The following is a 23,986-nucleotide window of genomic DNA, read 5'->3' as shown; positions in this document are numbered from 1 at the left end:
GCTTCTCTAGCCTCCCTCTCTTTTCTTCCCTCTCCTAGTGGCCAGATTTGACATAACATACAACATGTACACAAATGTGGTGTCCACTGAGTCTTAGGTATGATACATACATTATTAGTGGTGTTTAGGTAAATAGAATAACAATTGATTAGTTTATAAGAACAAACATAATTCAAACCGATACATAGCCGAGCCGACTGGCCCACGCCCTACAACATAACGGTTTTGAAGTTGCCGCTTTGGCTTCAGCCACACCCGAGGATGTGCGAAGTTTATGCTCTACTACCAAAACGACTGGAGTGACGCCCTACGGAAACCCCACAACTCTCTCACACACAAGGCATCGAAATTGTGTACCAACCAGCCAACGGCTCTGCCACCAAAGAGATTAAAGCGGACACTCTACAACACCACGTTGATTCCAGAATTATCGCTCTGACCTCTACCTCGGTCCCGAGTCTACAAATCAGTTGAGATGATGACTCCCCCACCTAACCCTTCGTCGGTACAGGGTGGGATGTGTTACTTGTTCGTCGGGAGGATGGCCGGGGTGGAGAGGACCTTATTCCGAGTTTCGGATGTAGCCACCATCTCATCATCCCGATAAAAAGACACTTAAAAACAAGCTAAATAAAAAACGAAACCCGTCTCGCCGTCGAGTGGTCGTGGTCTGCCACACCTCCATGGCCCGAAGGCCACCGGAGGCGGAGCGAACCAGCGATGTCGCCGACGAGGGGGGTGGAACCCTAGACCGGTTTTACTAGACGTCTCAGGTGCCATATTCAAATGTTGAAGACTTAGAATCTCAAAGTGGGCAAAGTCTCTATGCGCGGATAGGGTCGAACCTAGGCGTGGACTAAACGCTAGTGATCACCATGCTTAAGCCACCGCTTTTCTCAACACATCTAGTGCTATTAAACTGTATCATGAGACTAACCTAGTAACCCTTAACTAGTACACATGTAGGAGACTTTTGAGTACACATTTTAATGAAAAAAAATATAGTACACAAGGAAGACGAGGTCGGAAATGTTGGTTAGGTGAAAGTTAGCGGAAGGGTGTTGGAAAACGAAAGGTGTGTCCCAGGAAAGTCCGAAACGCGGCATGGATCGAGTCAGACGAATTAGCAGTGCGTAGCTAGCTTGTTGTCTAACAAACGTTTGATCATTGCGGCCGGGATACTCTATTATTATCCCTTGGCATCATCTTGAGGGCAGGGGCGTGGAGCCAAGGAAGATTTATAATCAGAAGCTAATTGGAGTGACACGTAGACCGAATCATCAGAGCAGTGTAGGACAGGCAGGGCCAGATGGCCAAGGAAGCTCGACACGTTGCGTCGTCAGCTAGAATGAAACTTTACTAATCATGATGATCATGATTGCGTCGTCAGCGTGTGGCGATGCGCGACCTCCTAAACACGGCGCACGCTAAACCAGTTTTGGTTCGGTTCTTGATTTGGGAGTGAGCGTGAGGCCATGGGCGATTGCGATGGATGGATAGATGTAGCTGGTGGGCACTTTGAGTTGAGTGAGAAGGTCGCAGGAAGCAGCGTGGGAGCTTCTCTGTCACTGTGTAAACTAAGTGTCAAACAAATACGTATTCGGTGAAGTCTACCATTTCTTTTTTACGGCCCAGGACACACGCTCTCTCTCGGTTGGGGCACCTGTCAGATCATCTGACGCAGTCCTCCATCAGCAGGGCTGGTTAACCACTGTGCAGATCGAATTGATTAAGTAATCGTTCGCAGAAGAATACATAGAGTAGTACAAGAAAATGATTAAGTAGCTATACGTGGATCTTGGAGCTAGGGCGTCACCCGTGGGGTCGCGTTACTTTATTTATTACTCCTTGTGTTAATTATTCTTTTGTGCTTCCTTAGGCAGAAGTGTTTACTCTGGCACTGCCAATCGGATGATAAACAAATCAAAGTCAAACCGGAGTATCGTTTTCGTAAGGATTCACAATATCATTCAAGCATCTAAGGGTCGTTTGGATCGGATCGCGTGAGCAGATATGAAAGAACATAGGAAAATGGCAGTAAGAGTTACTTGTGTAGACTACGAATGTGGATATCAAAATTTCTACTGAACTTGATAAGGATAGAAAAGCAATGCTGTTTTCCCTGGAAGAAAAAAAAAGCATAGAAAAGCAACCCTTGGAGATTTTGATGCACCCCTCCTTTGATTCAACAATCTCCCAGAGTTTCTACAAATATCCTGACTACTCCGTGTGCTTTCACTGGTGGTTTTATACAAGACGGAAAGCATGTTTGCGCGGAATTTCAACTCAATACCAATCAGGACATTGGGGGCAAAAACCAGTATTTTGCTTTCTCAAGCATGGTCAGTAGACTGATCGAAGTCCACAGACCTCCATGATCGTCCGGTATACAAGCTATGAACCGGTCATGACAAGCTCAGCCACATGTGAGGAAAGTAGAGACGAATTCGACCCACCAAAAAGGCAGCAATTTTCTACCAGAAAGTGGCAGGCAGGCATCCAGCCAAATCGGTCGCAATCGCAATCCAGAAGTGGCAGCAACTGTCACTCACTATAAGCGACCACTAATCGCAGTCATTGGAGTCAAAAAAAGCAGGAGAAATCCAGTAGCATAGCTAGTCTAGCTACAAGGATGGCCTCACTTTGATCCGGGAGAAATTAGCATACATAATAATAGCTCAGAAATTTCACAAGCAGATCTTGAGCTTACATGGCCTAGGAAAGACAGGGAGATTGTGAACTGTATTAACCTTTACACTGCCTGGATTCACAGCGCCTAGCGCAAGCCACTAGGTCCTGTTCGGTGAGGTCTGATACGCAAAAGAAAGACATACAGCTGCAGAAAGGTAAAAGAAATAGGAGCCAAAACGCCGGACATACAGAAGGCTAATACAAGCTAATACAGACTTTGGAAGAGGTCTAGTGCGACTATAGCTGTTGGAGGACATGAGATCATCGCCGTTTGTATAAGCAAGGTTTCAACTGGGGCCAATCAATGTTTTCCACCACCTTGCTCTTTTCCTGCCGAGTCAAGTCAAGCCACAGAATACGGTGTTACCATTTCAACTATGTCAATGATGCAATTGTCAATTGTCACTAATGGGTAGAGCAGATAGGAAACGAAGTAACCAACCTTTTTCTTGAAATAAAACAGGACGAACATTTTGTTGTTCATATCCTGCAGAAAGGAACCGGTTATCAATTAGAAGCACCAGAGCATGCATCTCTTTTCATATAAATTATGCTCGTATCATTTTCTAAATACAAAACAAACTGTATATGTACATCACTACACCAGTATGTCCAAAGCTATGAACGCATTATACATTGCAAGGCTCCGAACTCCAAAACGGAAATCCGTCATGTGGACTTTATAACATGGAACATCTCAATGCACACAATTTCGAGGCCATAATTTCGTACTACACCTAGTACACCCACACTCTTTGGTGGGCACAAAGAAATATATTACTTTGTTATGGTCGGACACCAGTATGCACGGAAGAGGCCCAATAGTGGACCAAATTAAGGGCTTAGCCCAAGTTATCTAGGGTTTCGAGTACCTAGCCTATTATATAAAACCCTTCGTTTTATGACAAGCAATAAACATATTTGTTGCCGTCTCCCTCAGGAGACGGGATCCCTAAACCCTAGCCGCCGCCTCCAGCGCACCACCGCCTTCCTCCTCACGCGCGGCCACGGCGCCGAGTCGCTGACGTCCGTGCCTCCAGCCTCACCACCCTCCCTTCCACCCATATAACCTCCGCCCTAGACCTGGTAAAACCCTAGCGTCTACCAATTTGGTATCAGATTGCTCCGAATCGATCATGTCTTCGGGCCTTCCCACCGCCTTCATCGCTGGCACCACCGGCGCGCACGCGAGCACCACAGGTGCGCTGCCGATCACCTCCGGGCCAGCTGCCTCCGTCAACCTGGCGCCGACCCTCGACCCAGCCACCGTCCTCTCTCCGGCGGACCTCACGACGGTTGTCCGCGACCTCACCCTGGCTGTCTCGAACCTCCGGACGTTCATCCAGGGGCCCTACGCGCCGTTCCCGCCGATCCCGGGAACTGTCATGCCACCATCACCGCCACCGGCCGCGACGCCCGCTCCGCCCCCGTCGGCCACCGCCTCCCACCAGGGGGTCCCGATCACGCAGATCAAGTTCCCGCCATCGCCGTCCCGATTCCCGGCCTGGCTCGACGCGCCCGTCTTCACATCAGCGCCCGCCTAGCCGACTGTGCTCCAGCTGGCCGCGCCACTTTCGGCGGCTTCGCGGCATACGCCAAACCATATGCGGGGGGGGGGGGGGGGGGAGGGGGGAAGGGTCCATGGTGCCGAACTACTCGCCCACCGTCGCGATGGCTCGTCACGAGGGAGCCTACGCCGCTGCCCCGCACGTCCAGCAACCGCCTCGCTTCACCAAGCTGGAGTTCGCCACCTACGACGGTACTGTCGACCCTCTTCCGGGTGTAGCAGACACTGGCATCCGACCGCACATGGATCGCCTCCTACCACCTCCGCGGCGCCTCCCAGACGTGGTACTACGCCCTCGAGCAGGACAAGGGCGGGATGCCCCCGTGGGAGCGCTTCCGCGACCTTTGCCTCCTCCGGTTTGGCCCCCTGATACACGGGAGCCGGCTGGCCGAGCTCGGCCGCCTTCCCTTCACCTCCTCGGTGCAGGACTTCGTCGACCGCTTCCAGACGTTGGCGTGCCATGCGCCTGGCGTCATGACTCGCCAGCGCGCCGAGCTCTTTGTCGGCGGCCTGCCCGACCATATCCGTGTCGACTTGGAGATGCGCGACCCACAGGACCTGCAGACGGCCATGTACTACGCACGTGCTTACGAGCAGCACGCCCTCGCCATGCAGCAATCCTTTCAGGGCCGAGGAGCGCGCCCTCCCCCAGCCCTGCACCATCGGCCCCGGCGCGCCTCGCCCTGCTGACCGCCCCCGCGGCCCCAGCAGCGCCTACGCGCCCCTTCCACCGACTGACGATGGCCGAGCAGCTCGAGCGGCATCGCAAGGGCATGTGCTTCAACTGCGACGAGCCCTACACGTCGGGTCACGTGTGCGCTCGCCTGTTCTACTTGGAGACCATCGATGACGGGGACGTGGAGGCCCTCCCCGCGGAGCTCGACGATACGACCCTCTCCGAGCATGGCATCACGACCTACAGGTCGGTCGACGCGACCACCTTCGTCGTCTCTCTCCACGCGCTGGCGGGCATAAAGACGGCGAAGACCATGCTGCTTCCGGTGACGCTCAACGGGGAGCGCCTCACCGCGCTTGTGGGCACGGGCTCGACGCACAGCTTCCTGTCCGGGGACGACATGTGTCGTCTAGCACTGCAGCCGTCGGGAACCGAGAAGTTCAGCGTCACCGTCGCCAACGGGGACCGCCTTGCTTGCCAGGGAGTGGCTCGGCAGGTTCCCATCCTCATTGGCGACGAGCACTTCTCCATCGACTGCGTCGGCATCAACTTGGGCTGCTACGACTTCATCCTCGGCATCGACTTCCTGTCCACACTCGGCCCCATCCTCTGGGACTTCGACGCGCTGACCCTCATCTTCTGGCGCGAGGGCGGCCGCCGCGTCCAGTGGGCGGGCATCGGCAGTACAGGGCCCGTGACCCCTCAGCTCCAGCTGATGGCGGCCGCGCTCGACGAGGCGCACCCCCTCCTAACCGACCTCCTGCAGCAGCACAGCGACATCTTCGACGAGCCATAGGGCCTACCGCTGGCACGCCCCTGTGACCACCACATCCACCTGTACCGCTACCCCGCTGCTGCAGAAGGACGAGCTCGAGCGTTAGGTGGCGGTCATGCCCGCACACGGCATCATCCGGATTTCAACATCGTCGTTCTCCACGCCGGTGCTCCTGGTGCGCAAGGCCAACAGCACGTGGCGTTTCTGCATCGACTATCACACCCTCAACGCTAGGACGTCCAAGGACAAATTCCCCATCCCCGTCGTGGATGAACTCTTGGACGAGCTACATGGGGCGCGTTTCTTCACCAAGCTCGACCTGCGCTCCGGCTATCATCAGGTGCGGATGCATGCGGACGATATCACGAAGACGGCGTTCCGGACGGACACATAACGGCCACTTCGAGTTCTTGGTGATGCCATTCGGCCTCTCCAACGCGTCGACGACATTCCAGGCCCTGATGAACGACGTGCTCAGCCCCTACTTGCGCCGCTTTGTGCTTGTTTTCTTTGATGACATTCTTATCTACAGTTCATCGTGGGCGGAGCACCTGCAGCACGTGCCCATCATCTTCAACGAGCTTCGAGCGCATCGTCTTCACCTCAAGCGCTCGAAGTGCTCATTCGGCACGACCTCCATCGCGTACCTAGGACACGTCATCTCGGCGGAGGGAGTCGCGATGGATGCTGACAAGGTCGCCTCCGTCGCTGCGTGGCCAACCCCGCAGTCACCGCGGGCTCTTCGCGGTTTCTTGGGCCTCGCAGGCTACTACCGAAAGTACATCCGGGACTTCGGCCTCATCGCCGCGCCACTGACCCTCCTTCTGCGCCGTGACGCCTTCTCTTGGGATGCGGAGGCGACTGAGGCGGTGCAAGCTCTCCAGCGGGCGCTCACGACAGGGCCCATGCTCCAGATGCCGGACTTTGACAGGCCGTTCGTGGTGGACTGCGACGCCTCCGGCATCGGCTTCGGCGCTGTCCTCCACCAGGGCAAAGGGCCATTGGCCTTCTTCAGCCGCCCGTTCGTTGCTCGCCATCACAAGCTCGCGGCGTACGAGCGCGAGCTCATCGGGTTGGTCCAGGCCGTGCGCCATTGGCGGCCCTATCTCTGGGGGCGGACTTTCCGTGTTTGCACGGATCACTACAGCCTGAAGTTCTTGCTGGACCCCTCTTCACCGTACCGCAGCACCAGTGGATCAGCAAGCTCTTCAGCTTCGACTTCACCGTCGAGTACCGTCCGGACCGTCTCAACACGGTCGCCGACACCCTCTACCGCCGCAACACTGAGGAGGTCGCGGACGACGTCGCCGCCGCAGGCACTGTCCTATGCATCCGCTCCGGGCCGTCCTTCGCCTTCATCAACGACATCCGCCGGGCTACCTTGGCTGCCGCGGACGCCCAGGATCTGCGCCAGCGACTTGACGCGGGCAAGCTGGCGGCGCCCTGGCGCCTGCACGATGGGCTGCTCCTGCATGGGCGCCACCTCTTCGTGCCAGACCATGATGACCTTCGCCATCAGGTCCTGCTCTTGGCACATTCTGCGGGACACGAGGGCGTGCAGAAGACACTCCACCGTCTCCGTGCTGATTTCTACATCCCGGGCGATAGTGCGATGGTCCGCGACTGGGTGAGGTCGTGCGTGACATGCTAGTGTAACAAGACGAGACGTTGCGGCCTGCAGGTCTGCTACAGCCGTTGGACATGCCCTCGCAGGTGTGGGCTGATATTTCCATGGACTTTATTGAGGGCCTCCCCAAGGTGGGCGGCAAGTCCGTCATCCTCACGGTGGTCGACCGCTTCTCCAAGTATGCGCACTTCATCGCTCTCAGCCATCCGTATACAGCCGCATCCGTGGCGCAGGCCTTCTTCGACGGCTTCGTCCGCCTCCACGGGTTCCCTTCGTCCATCGTCAGCGATCGTGATCCCGTGTTCACTGGTCACGTCTGGCGTGATCTCTTTCGGCTGGCTGCGTGAAGCTTCGCCTGAGCACGGCGTTCCACCCGCAGACGGACGGCCAATCCGAGGTGGTTAACAAGGTGATTGCCATGTACTTGCGTTGTGTTACAGGAGATCGTCCACGAGCTTGGCTGGATTGGTTGGCATGGGCGGAGTACTGCTGCAACACCTCCTATCACTCCGCCTTGCATACCACGCCTTTCGAGGTGGTTTATGGGCGTCCACCTCCCACGATGCTACCTTACGAGCCTGGGATGGCTCGATCGGAGACCGCGGGCGACTTGCTCCGCACTCGCGACGAGATCCTGGCTGGCGCGCGTCTTCTCCAAGCACAGCAGCTGGCCAAGAAGTACTATGACGCTCATCATCGCGAGGCGGAGTTCGCGGTGGGCAACTGGGTCTGGCTGCGCCTCCTTCACAGGACAGCGTAGTCCCTAGACCCACGCGCCAAGCGCAAGCTGGGCCCACGTTATGAAGGCCCCTTTCGAGTGCTGGAGCGCGTCGGCACGCTCGCGTACCGCCTGGAGCTGCCGGCTGGCTCTCGCATTCACGATGTCTTCCATGTGGGCTTACTGAAGGCCTACCGTGGGGATCCTCTGGCAGCGACGCCTGCACTTCCTCCTACTTTCGATGGCCACCTTCTGCCGGGACCCGAGAAGGTGGTGAAGGCGCAGCAACGTCGCGGAATCTGGCATTTACTGGTGCAGTGGGCTGGCCTGTCTGAGGAAGACGCTACATGGGAGAAGCAGTTTCCAGATGTGCAGCTCGAGGACGAGCTGTTTGAGAAGGCGGGGAGAGATGTTATGGTCGGACTCCAGTATGCACGGAAGAGGCCCAATAGTGGACCGAATTAAGGGCTTAGCCCAAGTTATCTAGGGTTTCTAGTAGCTAGCCTATTATATAAACACATGTACCTCTTCGTTTTATGACAAGCAATAAACATATTTGTTGCCATCTCCCTCAGGAGACGGGATCCCTAAACCCTAGCCGCCGCCTTCCTCCTCAAGCGCAGCCACGGCGCCGAGTCGCCGACGTCCGCGCCTCCAGCCTCGCCACCCTCCCTTCCACCCATACAACCTCCGCCGTAGACCTGGTAGAACCCTAGCGTCTACCATAGTTCCTGAAGCACATTCCAAGGATGCAAGCAATGTTTGACGCATTGTTAGGCTCCCATGGTCTATTATTAGTGAATGCACTAAACATAATTTCCACTCCAAATATAATTTGTCTAAAAAAGGCAGACTTTACTATGAGGATATGACAATTCAATTTTTAAGGATACAGGCCTTTGAAATGATCTTTAGTTCCAGGTATTTCAGGTGATAAGAAAAAAGGTTAGTCCCTATGATGTGAAGCAGCATGTGCAAGGGAAATACTCTATAATGATTAAAAAAATAGCAGCGTATAAATTTTATAATTAGAAGAATTAATTGCACCGGCAGAAACCAGTTTGCAGAATTCAACAAGTGTTGCATAACACAAACAGGGTATGCACAGCAATTTTATCTTTTTTTATATGAAGTTACTTTTCAACCCAAAATCCACAAACATAAGAAATTCATGGTTTAAATAGTTTTTTCATGGACTAATAAACAGAACATGTGATCTTTTTTCACATATAAGCTCCAGGAGTTGAGAACCGCAGAGGAAATCTTCGAGGATGGTAAATACAAACCTTTGAAACAAGGGAAAAACCAAGCTGGCTGATGGCTTCAGCAAACTTATCAGGATCAGCACCTCCGGTGTTTGGGTCTAGCCTACTCCTCACTTCCGCAATAAGAAGCCAACCACTGCATATACAACTGTGTGAATACTAAAAGGCAAGCCAAACATCAGTTGAACTAAAGTGTAGCCACTAATCATTAAGCAAACCTTGGCTTGAGGACTCTATTCGCTTCCTGTAGGTAACTCGGAAAGTTGGTTCCCATCAAAGACAGACAAAATATTGCAACATCCACAGAGGAAGGATCCAAAGGGGTCTGTAGATAAATAACTAGACATTTAGTTAAAGAGCAAGTTGGGTACCAAAAGAGACATAATAGTCATGTTTATCCTATATGCTTGGTTCGAAACAAACTGAGGTCTATTTTTTTCTTTCAAAAGCACTGCATAGGATTGTTAAAAAAAGAATGTCACAGGAGTATAATAGATGAAACCACCAGAGTGAATTGTACATCTGATGACTGGGATTACCTACCACTTCAATTTCCTACAAGTTAGTTAATACTTCCTAAAGGATGTTACCGTGAAATACTAAAGAGTTCAGTAACCTATTTTTGTCAACTAATACAGCTCCCAGTATCAACTGCATTGATTCCAACTTTAGATTTAACCCATGCACCTAGGTATTGAATTGAATATGGGTGATGACAGCTTCTGTTTCCAAAACAAGAATACCATATTAACATCAGAAAATTTCAGTGCTGAAAGATCTATAATGTGAACACTTTTTTAAAAAGCAGGGAAAACGCATTCAATTGTCAGTCCCACATGCTGATTACAACTTGTGGAGTGTAAAGATCAAAATAATGGAGGATCATTCCACACATATACTTATGTAGCATGAGCTGGCAGCTTGCAGTTGTGAGATAGATCATAGATTGCATCACCAAGAACTGGAAAAGGTGCTCCACAGAAATAACCCGCAAAGATTGAGACGCGCATGACAGCGCAGTGGCTGTGCTCGGCAGTGGCCAGCCAGCCCGCCCGCGTTCGACTCCCAGGGGGAGCGAATTTGCGGGTGTCTCACTGGGGCTCTAGGTCCCAAATAAAATCCCCTCCACACATATGTGCCACAACTACTAGCTCCTAGGGACACCCAAATTATGTGTGCTGTGTGTATAGTTCTAGGGTCTAACTTGTGCACTAGTGGTGTGCGTGTGTGTGGTGTGAGTGTGGTGTTGTGTTAGTGCATAAGTTCAGATACTACAGCTGTAACACAGATCGAGGGGTCTCAAAAAAAAAAAAAAAAAAAAAAAAGAAATAACCCGCAAAGATTGAGCACTCCATTTCGCCAAGCAGCAAGCCATCTCATCAACTTTACTTTACCGTGGAGCCTTGGAGTATTGATCCAGTATTTATTTACTAGCAGAAGCCCAAGCGACAGACAAGACGCAGACCAACAGTAGAACAAAAGGGAAAATAACTGGAGTAAAACATTTTATTTAGGCACAGATACTCTCCAAATGGAGCAATCTCAGACGTGGCACACCTCACTTCAAGGAATCGACTTAAGTGCAGCCAGCATCTTGCCAACAAACAAGGAGAAGCTCACAAAAACCACCATTGTACCATAGGAGAGAAGTGAGAGGGCAAGCTAAAAGAGTGCCTCCTTCTGTGGTGAACGGCTACCAAGACTTTCCCGCAAAAAATACAGCTACCAAGGCCACCAGATGGAGGGAAGGGGAGGGGGAATTTTCAGTACTATATTAGCCAGGCAGGGAAAGAAGATTTCGAGAAGTTCGGAGATCGCTACATGAGAATTTTATCATGTAAAAACAAGAAACCGTAGCAGATAAAATGTGCAACTGCAAGTAGCTACGGAACTAATATAACCAATAATGCCTGCCTAGGTGTTGCAGAGGAATACTGTCAGTGCTCATTGTATTATACTTAGGTCATTCTGCAATATCTCAGTGTGATTCGCAACCTTATCAATAGTCATGACGAAGACCAAAACAAGGATGACGAGGAACTAATAGAGAATAACTGCAGAAGTGTGTCTGAAGCTAAAATGAAAGTTCATAAACCATAGAAAGACCACAAAAATACATGTGATTAGTGCTTACATGAGCCATATCACAAGATATCACCGAAGGGTCGTCTGAAACAAGATCAATGGAGAAGACCTTGTTCTTCACGTTTTTAGCAACTGCTGCATTGCCTGAGTACAATGTAAATGGTACTATTATGCTTGTGCAAGGAAATAACAAGAGATAAACTGAAAGAAGGTGCAAGATTCAACAAAGTAACTTCTTAGCATAGTTACCACATCCAAAATCAGCAACTGTCCATGATTTATTATGACTCTTCAACCAATTGATTATTACATTGACTGGCTTCTCTGGCCATTGTGACATCTGCTCTTGATATCCTGCATGATACTGAAAGAGAGCAGAGTGAAATTTCAACCACGTATCAGGTGAATAATATGGAGTTGCATCCCAGGGGTCAATTATTGCCCTGATCTCAGCTATTCAGAAAGCTTTCAGCATATCGATCACTAAAAGGGGATTTTTCCAGATGGAATAGCAATAAACTCAAAAATAGAAAGATGGAAGCACAAGAGAAACAAACAGTGAGTACTGAATTTATGTGTTTATGCTGTCACATATCATCGTATGCAACACCACATCCCGCCCAGATGCTAAATTTGTTGTGAACAAGCAATGTGAAACATATATTCTAGCAAATGAAAATAATTAATATAGTAGAAGGGAAAAAACATAACATACCACATCAAAAAGCTTGGGCTCACTCTTAAAGTAGTCAAACGCATCCTGTCCACTGAAAAAAGATAAGCACATATGAGAAGTGTAAATCATGATATGTCAATGTTTCTATGGGGAGCTGGGGGTTCAAGTATTCCACCTCCAAGAGTAAAGGCACATACAACGCTTGGTTATTGATAGAGCAATCCCACTTTTTCAGGCTATCACTTCACATGAAAGATTATTGATCCCTCCATCCCAAATTAAATGACTCAGTTTAATACATGCGTATCTGGACAAACCCGAGTCAATTAATTTGGGACAGAGGAAATAATTTATTAACACTACCAATGCGTGAAGAACTGTTGGTGTTAGAGCAACTCTAGCAGATACTGAAATGGGGGGCATACTGTAAAAAAAATGCTATTTAACAGCACGAGGGGCAAAAAGCAGTCTGCCGTGTCTGCGTACAAAACGTCCCTGATACTCCGATAAGTCCGATACGCACATCGCCTGCATATCCTGTTTGGGAAGACACAACTGAGGAAGTTTGCAGACACTGTGATTGAGATCTTAGGACCTGAGTGATCGCATAGGGTATTCCAGCTGATTACACGGATGAGTGCCTTCGCATGGGGGAAGATAGAACCCTAATTCTGTGAGGAAGTTTGCAGAGACTGTGATCAAGGTCTTAGGAACTGAGTACCTGAGGGCACCCAATGCGAAAGACACGACAAGGCTGCTGGCAGTGGCTAAAGCCGGAGGGTGGCCAGGGATGCTTGGGAGCATTGACCGGCTGACCGTATACACTGGAGATGGAAGAACTACCCAACGACATGGCATGGGTAATACACCGGACATGTCTGTGATCAAACAATCATACTTGAAACTGTTGCCTCCAAGGACTTGTGGTTTTGGTTACCTGACAATCACACTGACATCAATGTCCTGAAGACATCTCTTTTTGCTAGGCTGGCAAATGGTGATGCTCCGGCTTGCAACTAAACTGTCAATGGCAATGCCTATTATATGGGCTGGTATCTAGCTGATGGCATCTATCCTTCGTGGTCAACATTACAAAACAAATCAAAACCCTCAAGGTAAGAAGAAATATCAGTTTGTCTCGGCTCAAGAAGCTTGCCGGAAAGACATTGAACGAGATTTTGGTGTGTTGCAAGCGCAGTTTGACATTGTCCAAGATCTTGCTCATTTTTCGAATAAGACCTAAGCGTCAGAGCGCCCCCCCCCCCCCCCCTAGGACGCCTTGGCGCCTTTAAAACCATGTTTTCGGTACACTGATAATTGAATCTTCAGTACCAGCTTTTTCAGTTCTGCTAGAGTTGCTCTTAAGGTAAATATTTGTACAAATTCAAATCTAGTTGGCTGCAACTCAGAATACCATATACTTCAAAATAAAAATTGAAGTACTATCCTAGGCAGTCAAGTAAAGAGTCCAGGCCTGCCAAGTACCAACACATCTCTTAAACAAAAATAAAGTGTTCGGTGGAAAGAATGTGAACCTGCAAGTGTAAAGTTTCTCGTTTAACATTCTGAAATGACCTCCAGCTAACCTTGCGCGCATCTACAATTGGACATCAGCGACAACAAATCATCAAATTAACTCATGAAAAGTTAGAGAAAGAAATATGAGGCATAACCAACACAATCATATAGATATCAATCTCTTCTCTCTTTTTTCTTTTGAGAAAAGGGTTGCCATCGATTTCCAATTCCATTACTAGAAATCACAGATGTCCGCTACAGCAAAACAATAACCAGGCCCTATAGCTACCAGAGCTTAACCCAGATCAGTACAGGTTTAAGTGGATAAATAAGTACTTCGACGTGACGAATTGACTAAGAAAGGAAACAGATATCTACAAACACACAGTCAAAGTTTGAGCACATGGCCTAAATGACATTGCTTTTGAATCTCTGCCCATGGAAGGTCATCAAAATCTAGTCCTAAAGTACAATCACAATTTATCATCAGCTTCATTATCCCTGGAGTTGTTGCAGCAACGGCCTCCATCCTCACATCACTTGACACACCTCACTTGCTACTGTTAATGATGTTCTGCAAATCCAGCGAATTTGGGAAGGAAAATGCACATTTTGTGTGCTCGAGCTATGTATTAAATTCAGCCAACTATTCAAGTATATTATTATGATCTCTAGCAGTCTAGCTTAGGCGTTGACATTATCATTTATCAACAGAAGATCATACACCTGTTAGTCCCCTACCAAAATATGACCTCACACCTCCCTTGTTGGGTTTAAGTACATCTTCGTTCCAAGAAGTTCCTTTATGTTTCACGGTACTAGAAGTGGAGAACATGTTAAAATATGTTTCTACGCGAACAAATATCAAGATTTCTATGCGTTAAGAGAAAATATCATACTCAGTTTGTAATGCTAGTCTACTTATGTATATTTTTGCACAGCATAATCATAACCCCCCAAACAAATTTATCATAATCGTGTGCAATTGTTTGCGTGCACGGAAATTCTATATGTTTTACTTTATTGATTGTCTGGGATTTTAGTGAAACGAACAACAACTAAAAGGTCAATTAGATGTGACACGAATTCGCAAACAAAATGAAGACTCCGCTACCCACGCTCGTCATCGTACCCATCCAGCTCTAGGAATCTCTACCCCTATGAGGGCATTACCTTTTCGAGGAGGCTCGTAGGCTTGCGTCCCTTGGGTATTGCGGCGGCCTCGCCGGCCTTGCGATGCCGCTTCTCCGGTTGGGAAGGCGCATCGGATGGAGGGGAGGGCGGAGGAGCCTGCTGTGAGGAAGAGGAAGCCTTCTGGCGTTTCCCGGAACCTCCTCTCCGACGCCTCTTGCGGCCGGCGGCGGTCGACTCTTGCTGAGGTTCCATCGAGGAAGGGATGCCGGCGGCCGTGGTCGGCGCGGCGGCGTGACCTCTGTGGGGTTTGGGGGATTTCGTGCGGATGCTCTGCTGCGGAGCGGAGTTGCACGAAAGCGGGCCAGCGTTTACATGATTCGTCGGCCTAATTTTTCAGGCCCCCTCGTGGGCCTAGATAGTACGGCCCATGCATGAGTGCAGTTAGCCCAAGTATACTTACCGAGGCTAGGCAAATCCAAAAAAAAAAAAAAGATTATAAAAAATGCATTCTTTCATGTTAATTTTTTTTATTTAATTGTTATCCAAAAAAAAACTTATGACTAGAGATAACTTAAGAGGCAAATCACATGTTCTTTGATTGCTTGGTATCTAGGTTGCTTTTGTCCGAGGTGCACGAAGTCTTTGATGTGATGGTTGTTGACTTCTTTTGTCTTGTCTCAAAATAGCTATGCAACAAAAGATATTTGCAATTCAATGTTATTTCATATGATGTTGTATGGAGAATATGGAATAATAGGAACAATATGGTGTTTAACCGTAAGACTTGGATTTCCATGAAGCAGGTGGAGCAATTCAAGACCGCCCTAATCAGAAAATGAAGATCCCCCCAACCCTGATGCCGGACTGAAATGTACCTTGTTCGAATGGGTTTCATCCGAGAAAACCACCTCATCTATTCCCTATGGTGGCGCGCTACTCAGACCTACTTGAAAGAGCATTCAGAAAGAGGCGGAGGCGGTACATGTGGTGTTTGGATGAGGGGTGTAAGCTCCCGATGTTGGGCTTTGGCGAGCATTTAGCATAAAACTTGCGGTTCCTTTTGGCCTTGGCTTCCTATGGTTTGTAATTGCCTACTACCTTCGTCCAGATTTATAGGCACTACGTGTATTCCTAGGTCGTAAATTTAACAAACTTACAATGTTTATATATTCTACTTTGTAATGATATAATTTGTATGTTATATAATTATATTATGTTGATTAAATTGATGATCTACAGATGCGGACAGGTTCTATAAATCAGGACATAGGGAGTAGTTTCGAAGACTTTGTGCGGATTGAAGTGCTTTGGTAGTTTTAATTACCTGAAAAGTTAGAATGGCTAGAGTTTCAGTTTTTATGTGTTGGTTTGTTGCTACGATGTTAATTTTCATTTCTAAAATAAAACGGAGCTGCGGAGCTTTCCGTGTTGATCCAGAAAAAATTGTTTCACCTCAGTTTAAAAAAGCTCAACTAATTAACAAATGTTAGCATTTAGAATATCTTCTAAGTACCTGAGAAAACCTAAATGGAAGCTAAAAGATAACTTTGGTGCTTTCTTGACACACTGTAATATACACGTCTCGTTTTAAATAGACACACTAAATGGGTCCCCGTTGTCAAATCTGAGGATGAACAACGATTTTAGATACATGTGTTACTTAACTACTAGTACTAGGAACAACCATGCACATTGTGTGTGAAAAAGAAAAAAAACGGGTCGGGAAATATGCTTCGTTCAAACTAGTAGTAGTTATCGTGATGTTGCGGTTAATTTTTGTGCAAGACATTTGTCGTCACTGCAGTCGTGCCCCGGCTGGAGGAGGCTATGCTTGGTCAGACCTTGACGACGCGCGCGCCACCACGGTCAGTTACTTAACTCGCTCATCAAATGCAACTCTCAACTTACACGCCAAGAAGAAAGAAGAGCGCATCGCCTGACTCTCCCAGTCGGCAGTCGGCACACACGGATCCACCCGACGCGGATCGAGAAGGCCCCCGAGGTTCGCTCGCCTTGCGCTTGCGGGCAAAGAAGATGACATGATGATTAATAAAAAATAACCCAACGTTCCAGACCCTTATCCATATCCACACACTGACACCACGGCCCCACGCGCGGGAGCCCACACGACAAGACGCGACACTGGAAACGGACAGGCGCCAAATGCATTCCCCCCCCTCCACACCCCCACAAATCCAACACACACCCCCACACTCCCGCAAACCGACTATAGAAAGTAGAAAACCCGTAGACAAATTTACACGGAGCCCCCTCGATCGGTACCGGGCCTGGGTCGCTGCCGCGTGGGGCCCGTGCCTTAACTCCCCCAACGGCGCCTCTCCCAGCCTTCGCACCGAAGGAAGCGGGCCGTGCGCGATAAAAGGGGACTCCGCCGGGCCGCGCATCGCCACTCCCCGCACGCCACCACCGCCACCGCCACCGCCGCTGCGGCTCACGGCTACGCAGCTCTGCTCCCGGCCTCTGCTCCGGCGCAGACGTCGCGCTCCGCGGTTCCCGGCCGCTAACTTCGTCTAGGGTTTGACCCGCGCGATCGCCGCTTCCTAATCCTCCCGAGGGTTTCCGCCGCCGCGCCGAGATGTCCGGCCTGAACCCGCAGCCGTTCGACGGCCTCGCGTCGGGGCCCGACCCGTGGGACATCGTCGTCAAGGTCAGTCAGCCCTCTTGCGTGATACGGCGCCGTGCTTGGTTTATTTATTTCGCGGGTGATGGGGGCATGCCATGTGCGAGGGAGAGGGGCTGATTTTAGTTGGGTTCGATTGGCGTGCTAGGGGGTTTGCGATGGACTGGCTTGTTGAGTCGTTGATTGGGCGTGGCTGGAGGTTGGGGTTTGGTCACTGATAAGAGGAGGGGTATTTTTCGTCCCAAGGTTTTGTGGCTATTTCTGCATGAGCAACCAATGGATTTGTGCTTTTTTTTTTTACAATCTCATAGGGGAATATGTGAGCGATAGATCGATCGATGCCATAGGTTGTGCGCATGGAGTAGCTGATGATTCTATTTTTCTCAGTAGTATAATGGAATAGTATGGAATATGTTGTGGATCATCAATTGAGATGTTATATTAGAGATTTGAGGGTGGCCCGGGTTTGTAAACAAGCCTGGATCATCGGATAATCGCTGGCTGTTGCCCCTGTTTGCTGATGAAATATAAACAATCCCATGGTTCAGCTTAAAATCTGTTTGCTAGATCATGTTTCTGTGTTCACTAACTCTATTCAGTAACGCGGTGTTATTACTTATCATGGATCGGTGCATTCGGCACTTCGGATATATGCATAGCACAACAAAGTAAATCTTTGGGACAAGCTACACTACATGTTTGACTTGTAGTTGAAATCGCTTCATTTGTTGGGTTGAAATTTCATCTAGGATACACCGCCGTGCGGCAGATCTAGCAAATTGCCTACTTCTAAACATCCTTGGCAGTATCGGTATGATTTGATGTCTAGTGCCAATTATTCTGTAACACAGTCCAAACTCATAATCTCTGTGTGAGTATACATCAATTTCATGACAATCCTAATTATGGGGTGCTGTGTATCATTTTGTTCAACTAAACCACTAGCCAGTTCAGTAGTCTTTTGTCCGTCACACGAATGTATGCAGTGTACAATTTTTTCTTCTTTCGAATTCACTGTGTTCCGTTGCGGTGTCACCTAATGGCACTCTGAATACAACTATGTTGTTTGCTCCAGTTAATTTATGATTTATATCGCAATTTCTCTCTTAAGATGTCTACAATTGCATCCATTAGTTTCAGTGTCTACTGATCATCTGCGATGGATGTCCTCTTTTTTACATTGATTATCTTCATCTATAATACTTGCACTGTGATTGATTAGTCTATGCTCTTATTACACTCTTTACCTGATTCGTAGAAGAGAAGATATTATGATCTGTACATTTATAATCTAGAAGAGAAGATATTATTAAAGTAGTTTATGCTCTTATTACCCCTCTTACTAAGACTAGTCATAGTGGGAAGTACATAGTGGTTAGTAACATCAAATTAGTATCATAGATGTCTTCATTAATGAGCTTGTAGACTCACTGTATCTTGGGAAATGTGATGTTACAGTAACTAAGCTATGTTACTCTATCCTCCTCTCTCCTCATTAACTCACTGCCACATAAGCAAATTTGGTGAGTTGGACACTTAGTTACTAGTGAAGTTACTCCCACTATGAGTAGTCTAATTGTAGAAGAAACAAAATATGATCAATGCAATAACTGAGTTTGAAATAATTATGCTAACAAATTTCCCTCTCAGCAGTAATAAGAAACATTATGCTATAGATATTTCATCTACTTCAGCGTAGGTTTTGCTGTTGCCAACATAACTGTACTCTCAGGAGTTATCCTGTTCTGTGTGTTATCTTATGGTCATGATGTCTGTTATCTGTAGTACTCATATGCGATATGAGTGTTGATCCTGTTATATTCTTTTAAAACATGTGGTATATCAAAAGGAGGAAATTCCTGAACCATTGTTTTGACATGATCATAAACAATTTTGGTATGGCATTTTGGATCTGTGTTATTCAAAGATGGTTGGAAGATTGTAATGTCAGGTCTTTATATGTCCTGATGTTAGTATGTTCGTATGTCGTATGATCTAACAATGTCAGTCGCAGAGTTCTCATTTCGCCCTTTTCTATATTACAGGTCAAATATGGTGACACACTTAAGAGGTTCAGTGGTTATGTCAATGGAACACACTTCACTCTGAATCTATCTGCTCTTCGGTCTAAAATTGCAAGTGCTTTTAAGTTTGGCCCTGATGCTGACTTCATTCTCACTTATACTGATGATGACGGGGATGTTGTCATGTTGGATGATGACGAGGATTTGCACGATGCAGCCATCCACCAGAAACTGAACCCTCTGAGGATTAGTGTTCAGTTAAAGAACAGCCACACCGCTGCATCTCAGACCGACCGGCAGGATCCAAACCCTGCACCGATTAGGGCCAACACTCAGGATCCATTAGCCCAGATAAAATCTGTTATTGATGAAGCTTTAAAGCCTATATCAGAACCTTTGAGATCCACTGGAAGGGAACATCCCCTAGGTCATTTAAAATCAGCTCTTGAGGAATCTATGAAGGCTATCCATGAGCCAATTCCTGAATCCCTTGCAAAGCTGTCACGTGAAGCACTTGATGCAGCACCACCACAGTTAGCTGAGCTGATAAAACCTTTCATGAACTTGATTGCATCAACAAACAGTACCCTAGCTACTGGGCGTGCTCATAGTCCATCTGGCTCCTCCAGTGGTGTGCAGCAAGAACAGGTGGATCTCAAAGCTAGTGACCAGCCCAAAGTTGATGCAATGTCACGACCCCTGAAATCACGGGCCCCTGGATCATCTGAGTCAGGAGGCCTTAAGAGTGTGTTACTTGATGCTCCTGTTGAAGTCATTCCTGAACCTTCTCAAGACCAACGGGAGTCATTATATCCTTCCTTGGATAAGCTGCTGTTCACGAGTAATTCAGGTGTTAACACGTCTGGTTGCAAGGGAGTGAGTGATGCTCAGAGTAAGGGAAAATCTGTTATGCCATCCGCTGCACCTCTCGCCCCTCACACTGTTCCTAGCTTCCGTCCAAGTCCACCTCTCAGTGCGTGTGGAAATAAATGGTCCAAGCCACGAAGCTGGGCTGATGAATGGTCCCAGCCGAGATCCTTTTGGCAGCCTGAAGCTAATGCTAAACCATCCAGCGATCCTAGATGGCGTATTCCAATGCATAAAGTCCCCCACCCCCCACCAGCTGTCCATGTACCCCTGGGAAATTGTCCACGATTTCCTTACCCTAGTCGCCTTCTATCTGCTGGGCGTCAGTATGGAGATCTTGGTAACAACAGTGATAGCCTGTCACGACCTTCACACAGATGGATTCAGTGTGATGGTTGTGGAGTTCAACCAATTGTGGGGCCACGCTACAAGTCTAACGTGTAAGATCTTCATTAGTCAAACCCATTATTAGAACAATAATTTATTAATAGCTGTTTTCTGGTGTTCTTGCTCTGACATCTTTCCTCTGCCATCAGGAAAGAAGATTATGACCTGTGTGATACCTGCTTCCGTCGTATGGGCAGTGAGATCGAGTACACCAGGATAGACAAGCCAATCTTGCCACACAAGTTATCTCGGGACCCCAACTTGGTGAGTTTCTTGAAGTCATGTCTATATATAAGGGTCTGAACTAGTTGAGGCACTTCTGCCCCTTCAAAAAGGAGTTCCTTCAATCTTGAAGACTAACTTGTTGCAATTGGGCATTGATTTGTACTTCATCAGTTATGCAACTATTCGGGTTGAGTAATATACCTACCCAGTAGAATAATAACGATAGATGCATCTACTTTCTTGCTACCAATTATTTAATAATTATTTTCCTTACTACAGTGCCGGAAGACCCATTCCCATTCACGTGCGTCAATGAAGTCAAAGCGTGAGAAACTTGAAAGCCGCTTCATCTTGGATGTAACTGTACTGGATGGGACTCTTATGCCACCTTCGAGCCCATTTACTAAGATTTGGCGCATGAACAACAATGGGTCTATAATGTGGCCCTTGGGCACACAGCTCATTTGGGTTGGTGGAGATCAATTTGCACTGCAGACCTCTGTCCCACTAGAGGTAGCTCTACCATACATATTGTTTTAAGTAATGGTATCAATTGCATGTTTGACTAATTGTCAATTGTGGCACGAGAGTTCTTCGATTCTGATTTTGGTATACTTGTGCAGATTCCATTGAATGGATTTCCGGTGGATCAGGAGATGGATGTTGCTGTTGATTTTGTGGCACCTGCTAGGCCTGGGAGGTATATATCTTACTGGAGACTGGCTTCACCTTCTGGTCAAAAATTTGGTCAGCGAGTTTGGGTTCATATCCAGGTGGGTACCCCTACCATTCCTTTTCTCTATGTGGTTGTATAATCTAGACTTGTCATCTGAATCCTAAATGCATTCTACAGGTGGAAGATCCATCTTTTGTCAGTGATAACAGGGCTGCTGCTATAGACCTGAATCTGCCTCAGGAAAGCAACCTCGGAGACGCTACTAATTTGATTGATGTCAACATCGAGCCTGTCGTCTTGGGTGAAGATGTCAAAAGCGCTGAAGTAGAACTACTGCAGCCCTTAATATACAACGAAGCCACTGAGCCCAAGGAATCTGCATCTGCAGCAATGCGTCTGTACCCCCTCGTGGATGTTCCCTCGTCCAGTTCAGGTGCTGCTACTTCTGTGCCAAGTTTTCATGTGCTTGCACCAGAATTCACTCCAAGGACTGTGACCGCACCAGCTGATATGCCAACAAGTTCGCTTACAAGTATCCCTGTGGACGTGCCTGTACCTGCAACCACACCTGTGGATGTGGTGACGGCTGAGACTGTTGACATCGACAGTCTTAGGGAAGAGAAACTGCTGCAGGAGCTTGAGGAGATGGGCTTCAAGCAGGTTGATCTGAACAAGGAGATACTGAGGCAGAACAAGTACAACCTTGAGCAGTCCGTGGATGATCTGTGTGGCGTCAATGAATGGGACCCTCTGCTGGCCGAACTGAACGAGATGGTAAGATACAAACCCTATTCTGGATGTTGCTGATACCGTGATAGCTGTGGCAAGGTCCTGAACCTAGTTTTGTACCACCTTTCAGGGATTTGAGGACAGGGAGACTAACAAGGAGCTGCTGGAGAAGAACGGAGGAAGCATCAAGCGGGCTGTGATGGACCTCATCGCAAGGGAGAAGAAGGACAAGTGAAGATCGTGCACATAATTATCTATTTCTAATTATGCAATGCTTAAATAATGAAATGGGTGGTACCTGCTGTGGTGCTGCTCCAGTATTTCTCGCAGTTTGCTTGTGAACTTTGGTGAACCGTGTTGTTGGTGTGAGTCCTGTGTGCGGTGTGAACTCTGTTAATGTGCGCGTGCGCGCCTCTGAAAAGCAGCGACCTTAGTGGGTTAGCTGCGTGGTTTACTGTAATGGCTATCGTGACTGTAATATGATATCTGGATCTATATGCTTGGTGTTCAGTTCCTGTCTGATTTGGCTTTGGTGTGCGGGGTGCCTCAAGCTGTCGTCTTTATAACTTTGCCTCGTACAGGATCAACTTGTGCGAAAAAAGAGAGGATGGAACCTCATGGGCTCCCCGCTGCCATTGCCCACTAGCCCACCCCGCTTTGTGCACGGTGAGGCGAGAACCGCAGCTTTTAGGAAATAAGCCTACAATTTGATTCTCATCTCGTTTCACTTGCATTTTATTTTGTTTCACTTGCATTTTATTTCGTTTAGTCTCGTTCTGAGAGTGGAATTGAACCACTCACTCCGTTTGGATTTAGTGTCCAAAGGGCTCAGCCATCATCTTCGAGAGGTATGCATTTATATAAATTCCCAAAGAGAGATATCTTGTTTGTTTGGACAAGCGTTTTTGCACCTGAGAGTAGATTCTTGTGTTTTAAAAAATAAAATTTAAATGCATTTTAAAATGTTCAAAAAACTGAAGAAATGTTGCATGTACTTTAACGAAGTCGTTTCACAAAAAAAAAGATGTTATTTGTGTAAAAAAATAATTTCGGTGCTGAAGAGTACCTTCTGTTGAGACATTTTTTTTATATAGGACACGTAACATTTTGGGTTTTCACGAAAATTAGCATGTACATCAAAAATATCAAACACATGCGTGATTTTTTGTTCGATTTTATTTTACATTTCAAATCTTTTTCAGAGTGGCTCAAATAATTTAGGGCTGTCCATATTCGGTTCAAAAGTGCATTTTCGTGTTTTTGGCATGTATTTATAAAAAATGCTCTATGTCACTCTTGAAAGCTCAAATAATTTACTTGTCCGAATATACTTCCTCCTTGTTAAAATGTAGTGCGTATAAGAATTTTAAAAAGTAAAGTTCGGCCACGTATATAGGAAAATTATCAACATCGATTCTTCACGATGTATATTTTTATTAGGTATGGTCGATGTAGATAGTTTTTTTTAAAAAAGTTGGTCAAATTTAACATCGTTTGAATTTTTAATTTTTTTTATATGCACTACATTTATTTTTGAGAAAAATATATGCACTACATTATGGGATGGAGTAGCTTGTATCAGGTTTGCTTCAACCATGTCTCGTCTCTTGTCTGCTGTAAACAGTCTCATAATTTTATGAATTGATATTTGGCCCAAATAAACGTGGAACATTCAGAGCTAGATATTTGGCTCAAACAAACGTGG

General features: G+C 47.5%; 2 protein-coding genes across 2 annotated transcripts; one reads left to right on the top strand and one right to left on the bottom strand.

Moving 5' to 3' along the window:
• Window positions 1–2,651: 2,651 nt before the first annotated feature.
• Window positions 2,652–15,095, bottom strand: LOC127307337 (ribosomal RNA-processing protein 8). Its single transcript, XM_051338071.2, has 9 exons — window positions 14,772–15,095; window positions 13,616–13,677; window positions 12,120–12,171; window positions 11,654–11,768; window positions 11,454–11,548; window positions 9,538–9,644; window positions 9,341–9,455; window positions 3,134–3,178; window positions 2,652–3,021 (listed from the first exon to the last, which is right to left on the bottom strand). Exons 1-9 carry the CDS (start codon window positions 14,982–14,984, stop codon window positions 2,953–2,955), a joined length of 873 nt encoding a protein of 290 aa, XP_051194031.1. The 5' UTR covers window positions 14,985–15,095; the 3' UTR covers window positions 2,652–2,952.
• Window positions 15,096–17,117: 2,022 nt separating this feature from the next.
• On the top strand, window positions 17,118–22,791 carry LOC127307338 (protein NBR1 homolog). The gene is made up of 7 exons (XM_051338072.2): window positions 17,118–17,400; window positions 19,419–20,704; window positions 20,801–20,915; window positions 21,156–21,389; window positions 21,500–21,649; window positions 21,730–22,326; window positions 22,412–22,791. The coding sequence occupies exons 1-7, from the start codon at window positions 17,329–17,331 to the stop codon at window positions 22,514–22,516; spliced, it is 2,559 nt and encodes an 852-aa protein (XP_051194032.1). The 5' UTR covers window positions 17,118–17,328; the 3' UTR covers window positions 22,517–22,791.
• Window positions 22,792–23,986: the final 1,195 nt, after the last annotated feature.

This window comes from Lolium perenne, chromosome 6 (genome assembly GCF_019359855.2).
Source record: "Lolium perenne isolate Kyuss_39 chromosome 6, Kyuss_2.0, whole genome shotgun sequence".
Lineage (NCBI taxonomy): Eukaryota > Viridiplantae > Streptophyta > Magnoliopsida > Poales > Poaceae > Lolium > Lolium perenne.
Note: the sequence above shows the minus strand (reverse complement) of the source record. Positions and strands in the feature narration are given on the sequence as shown.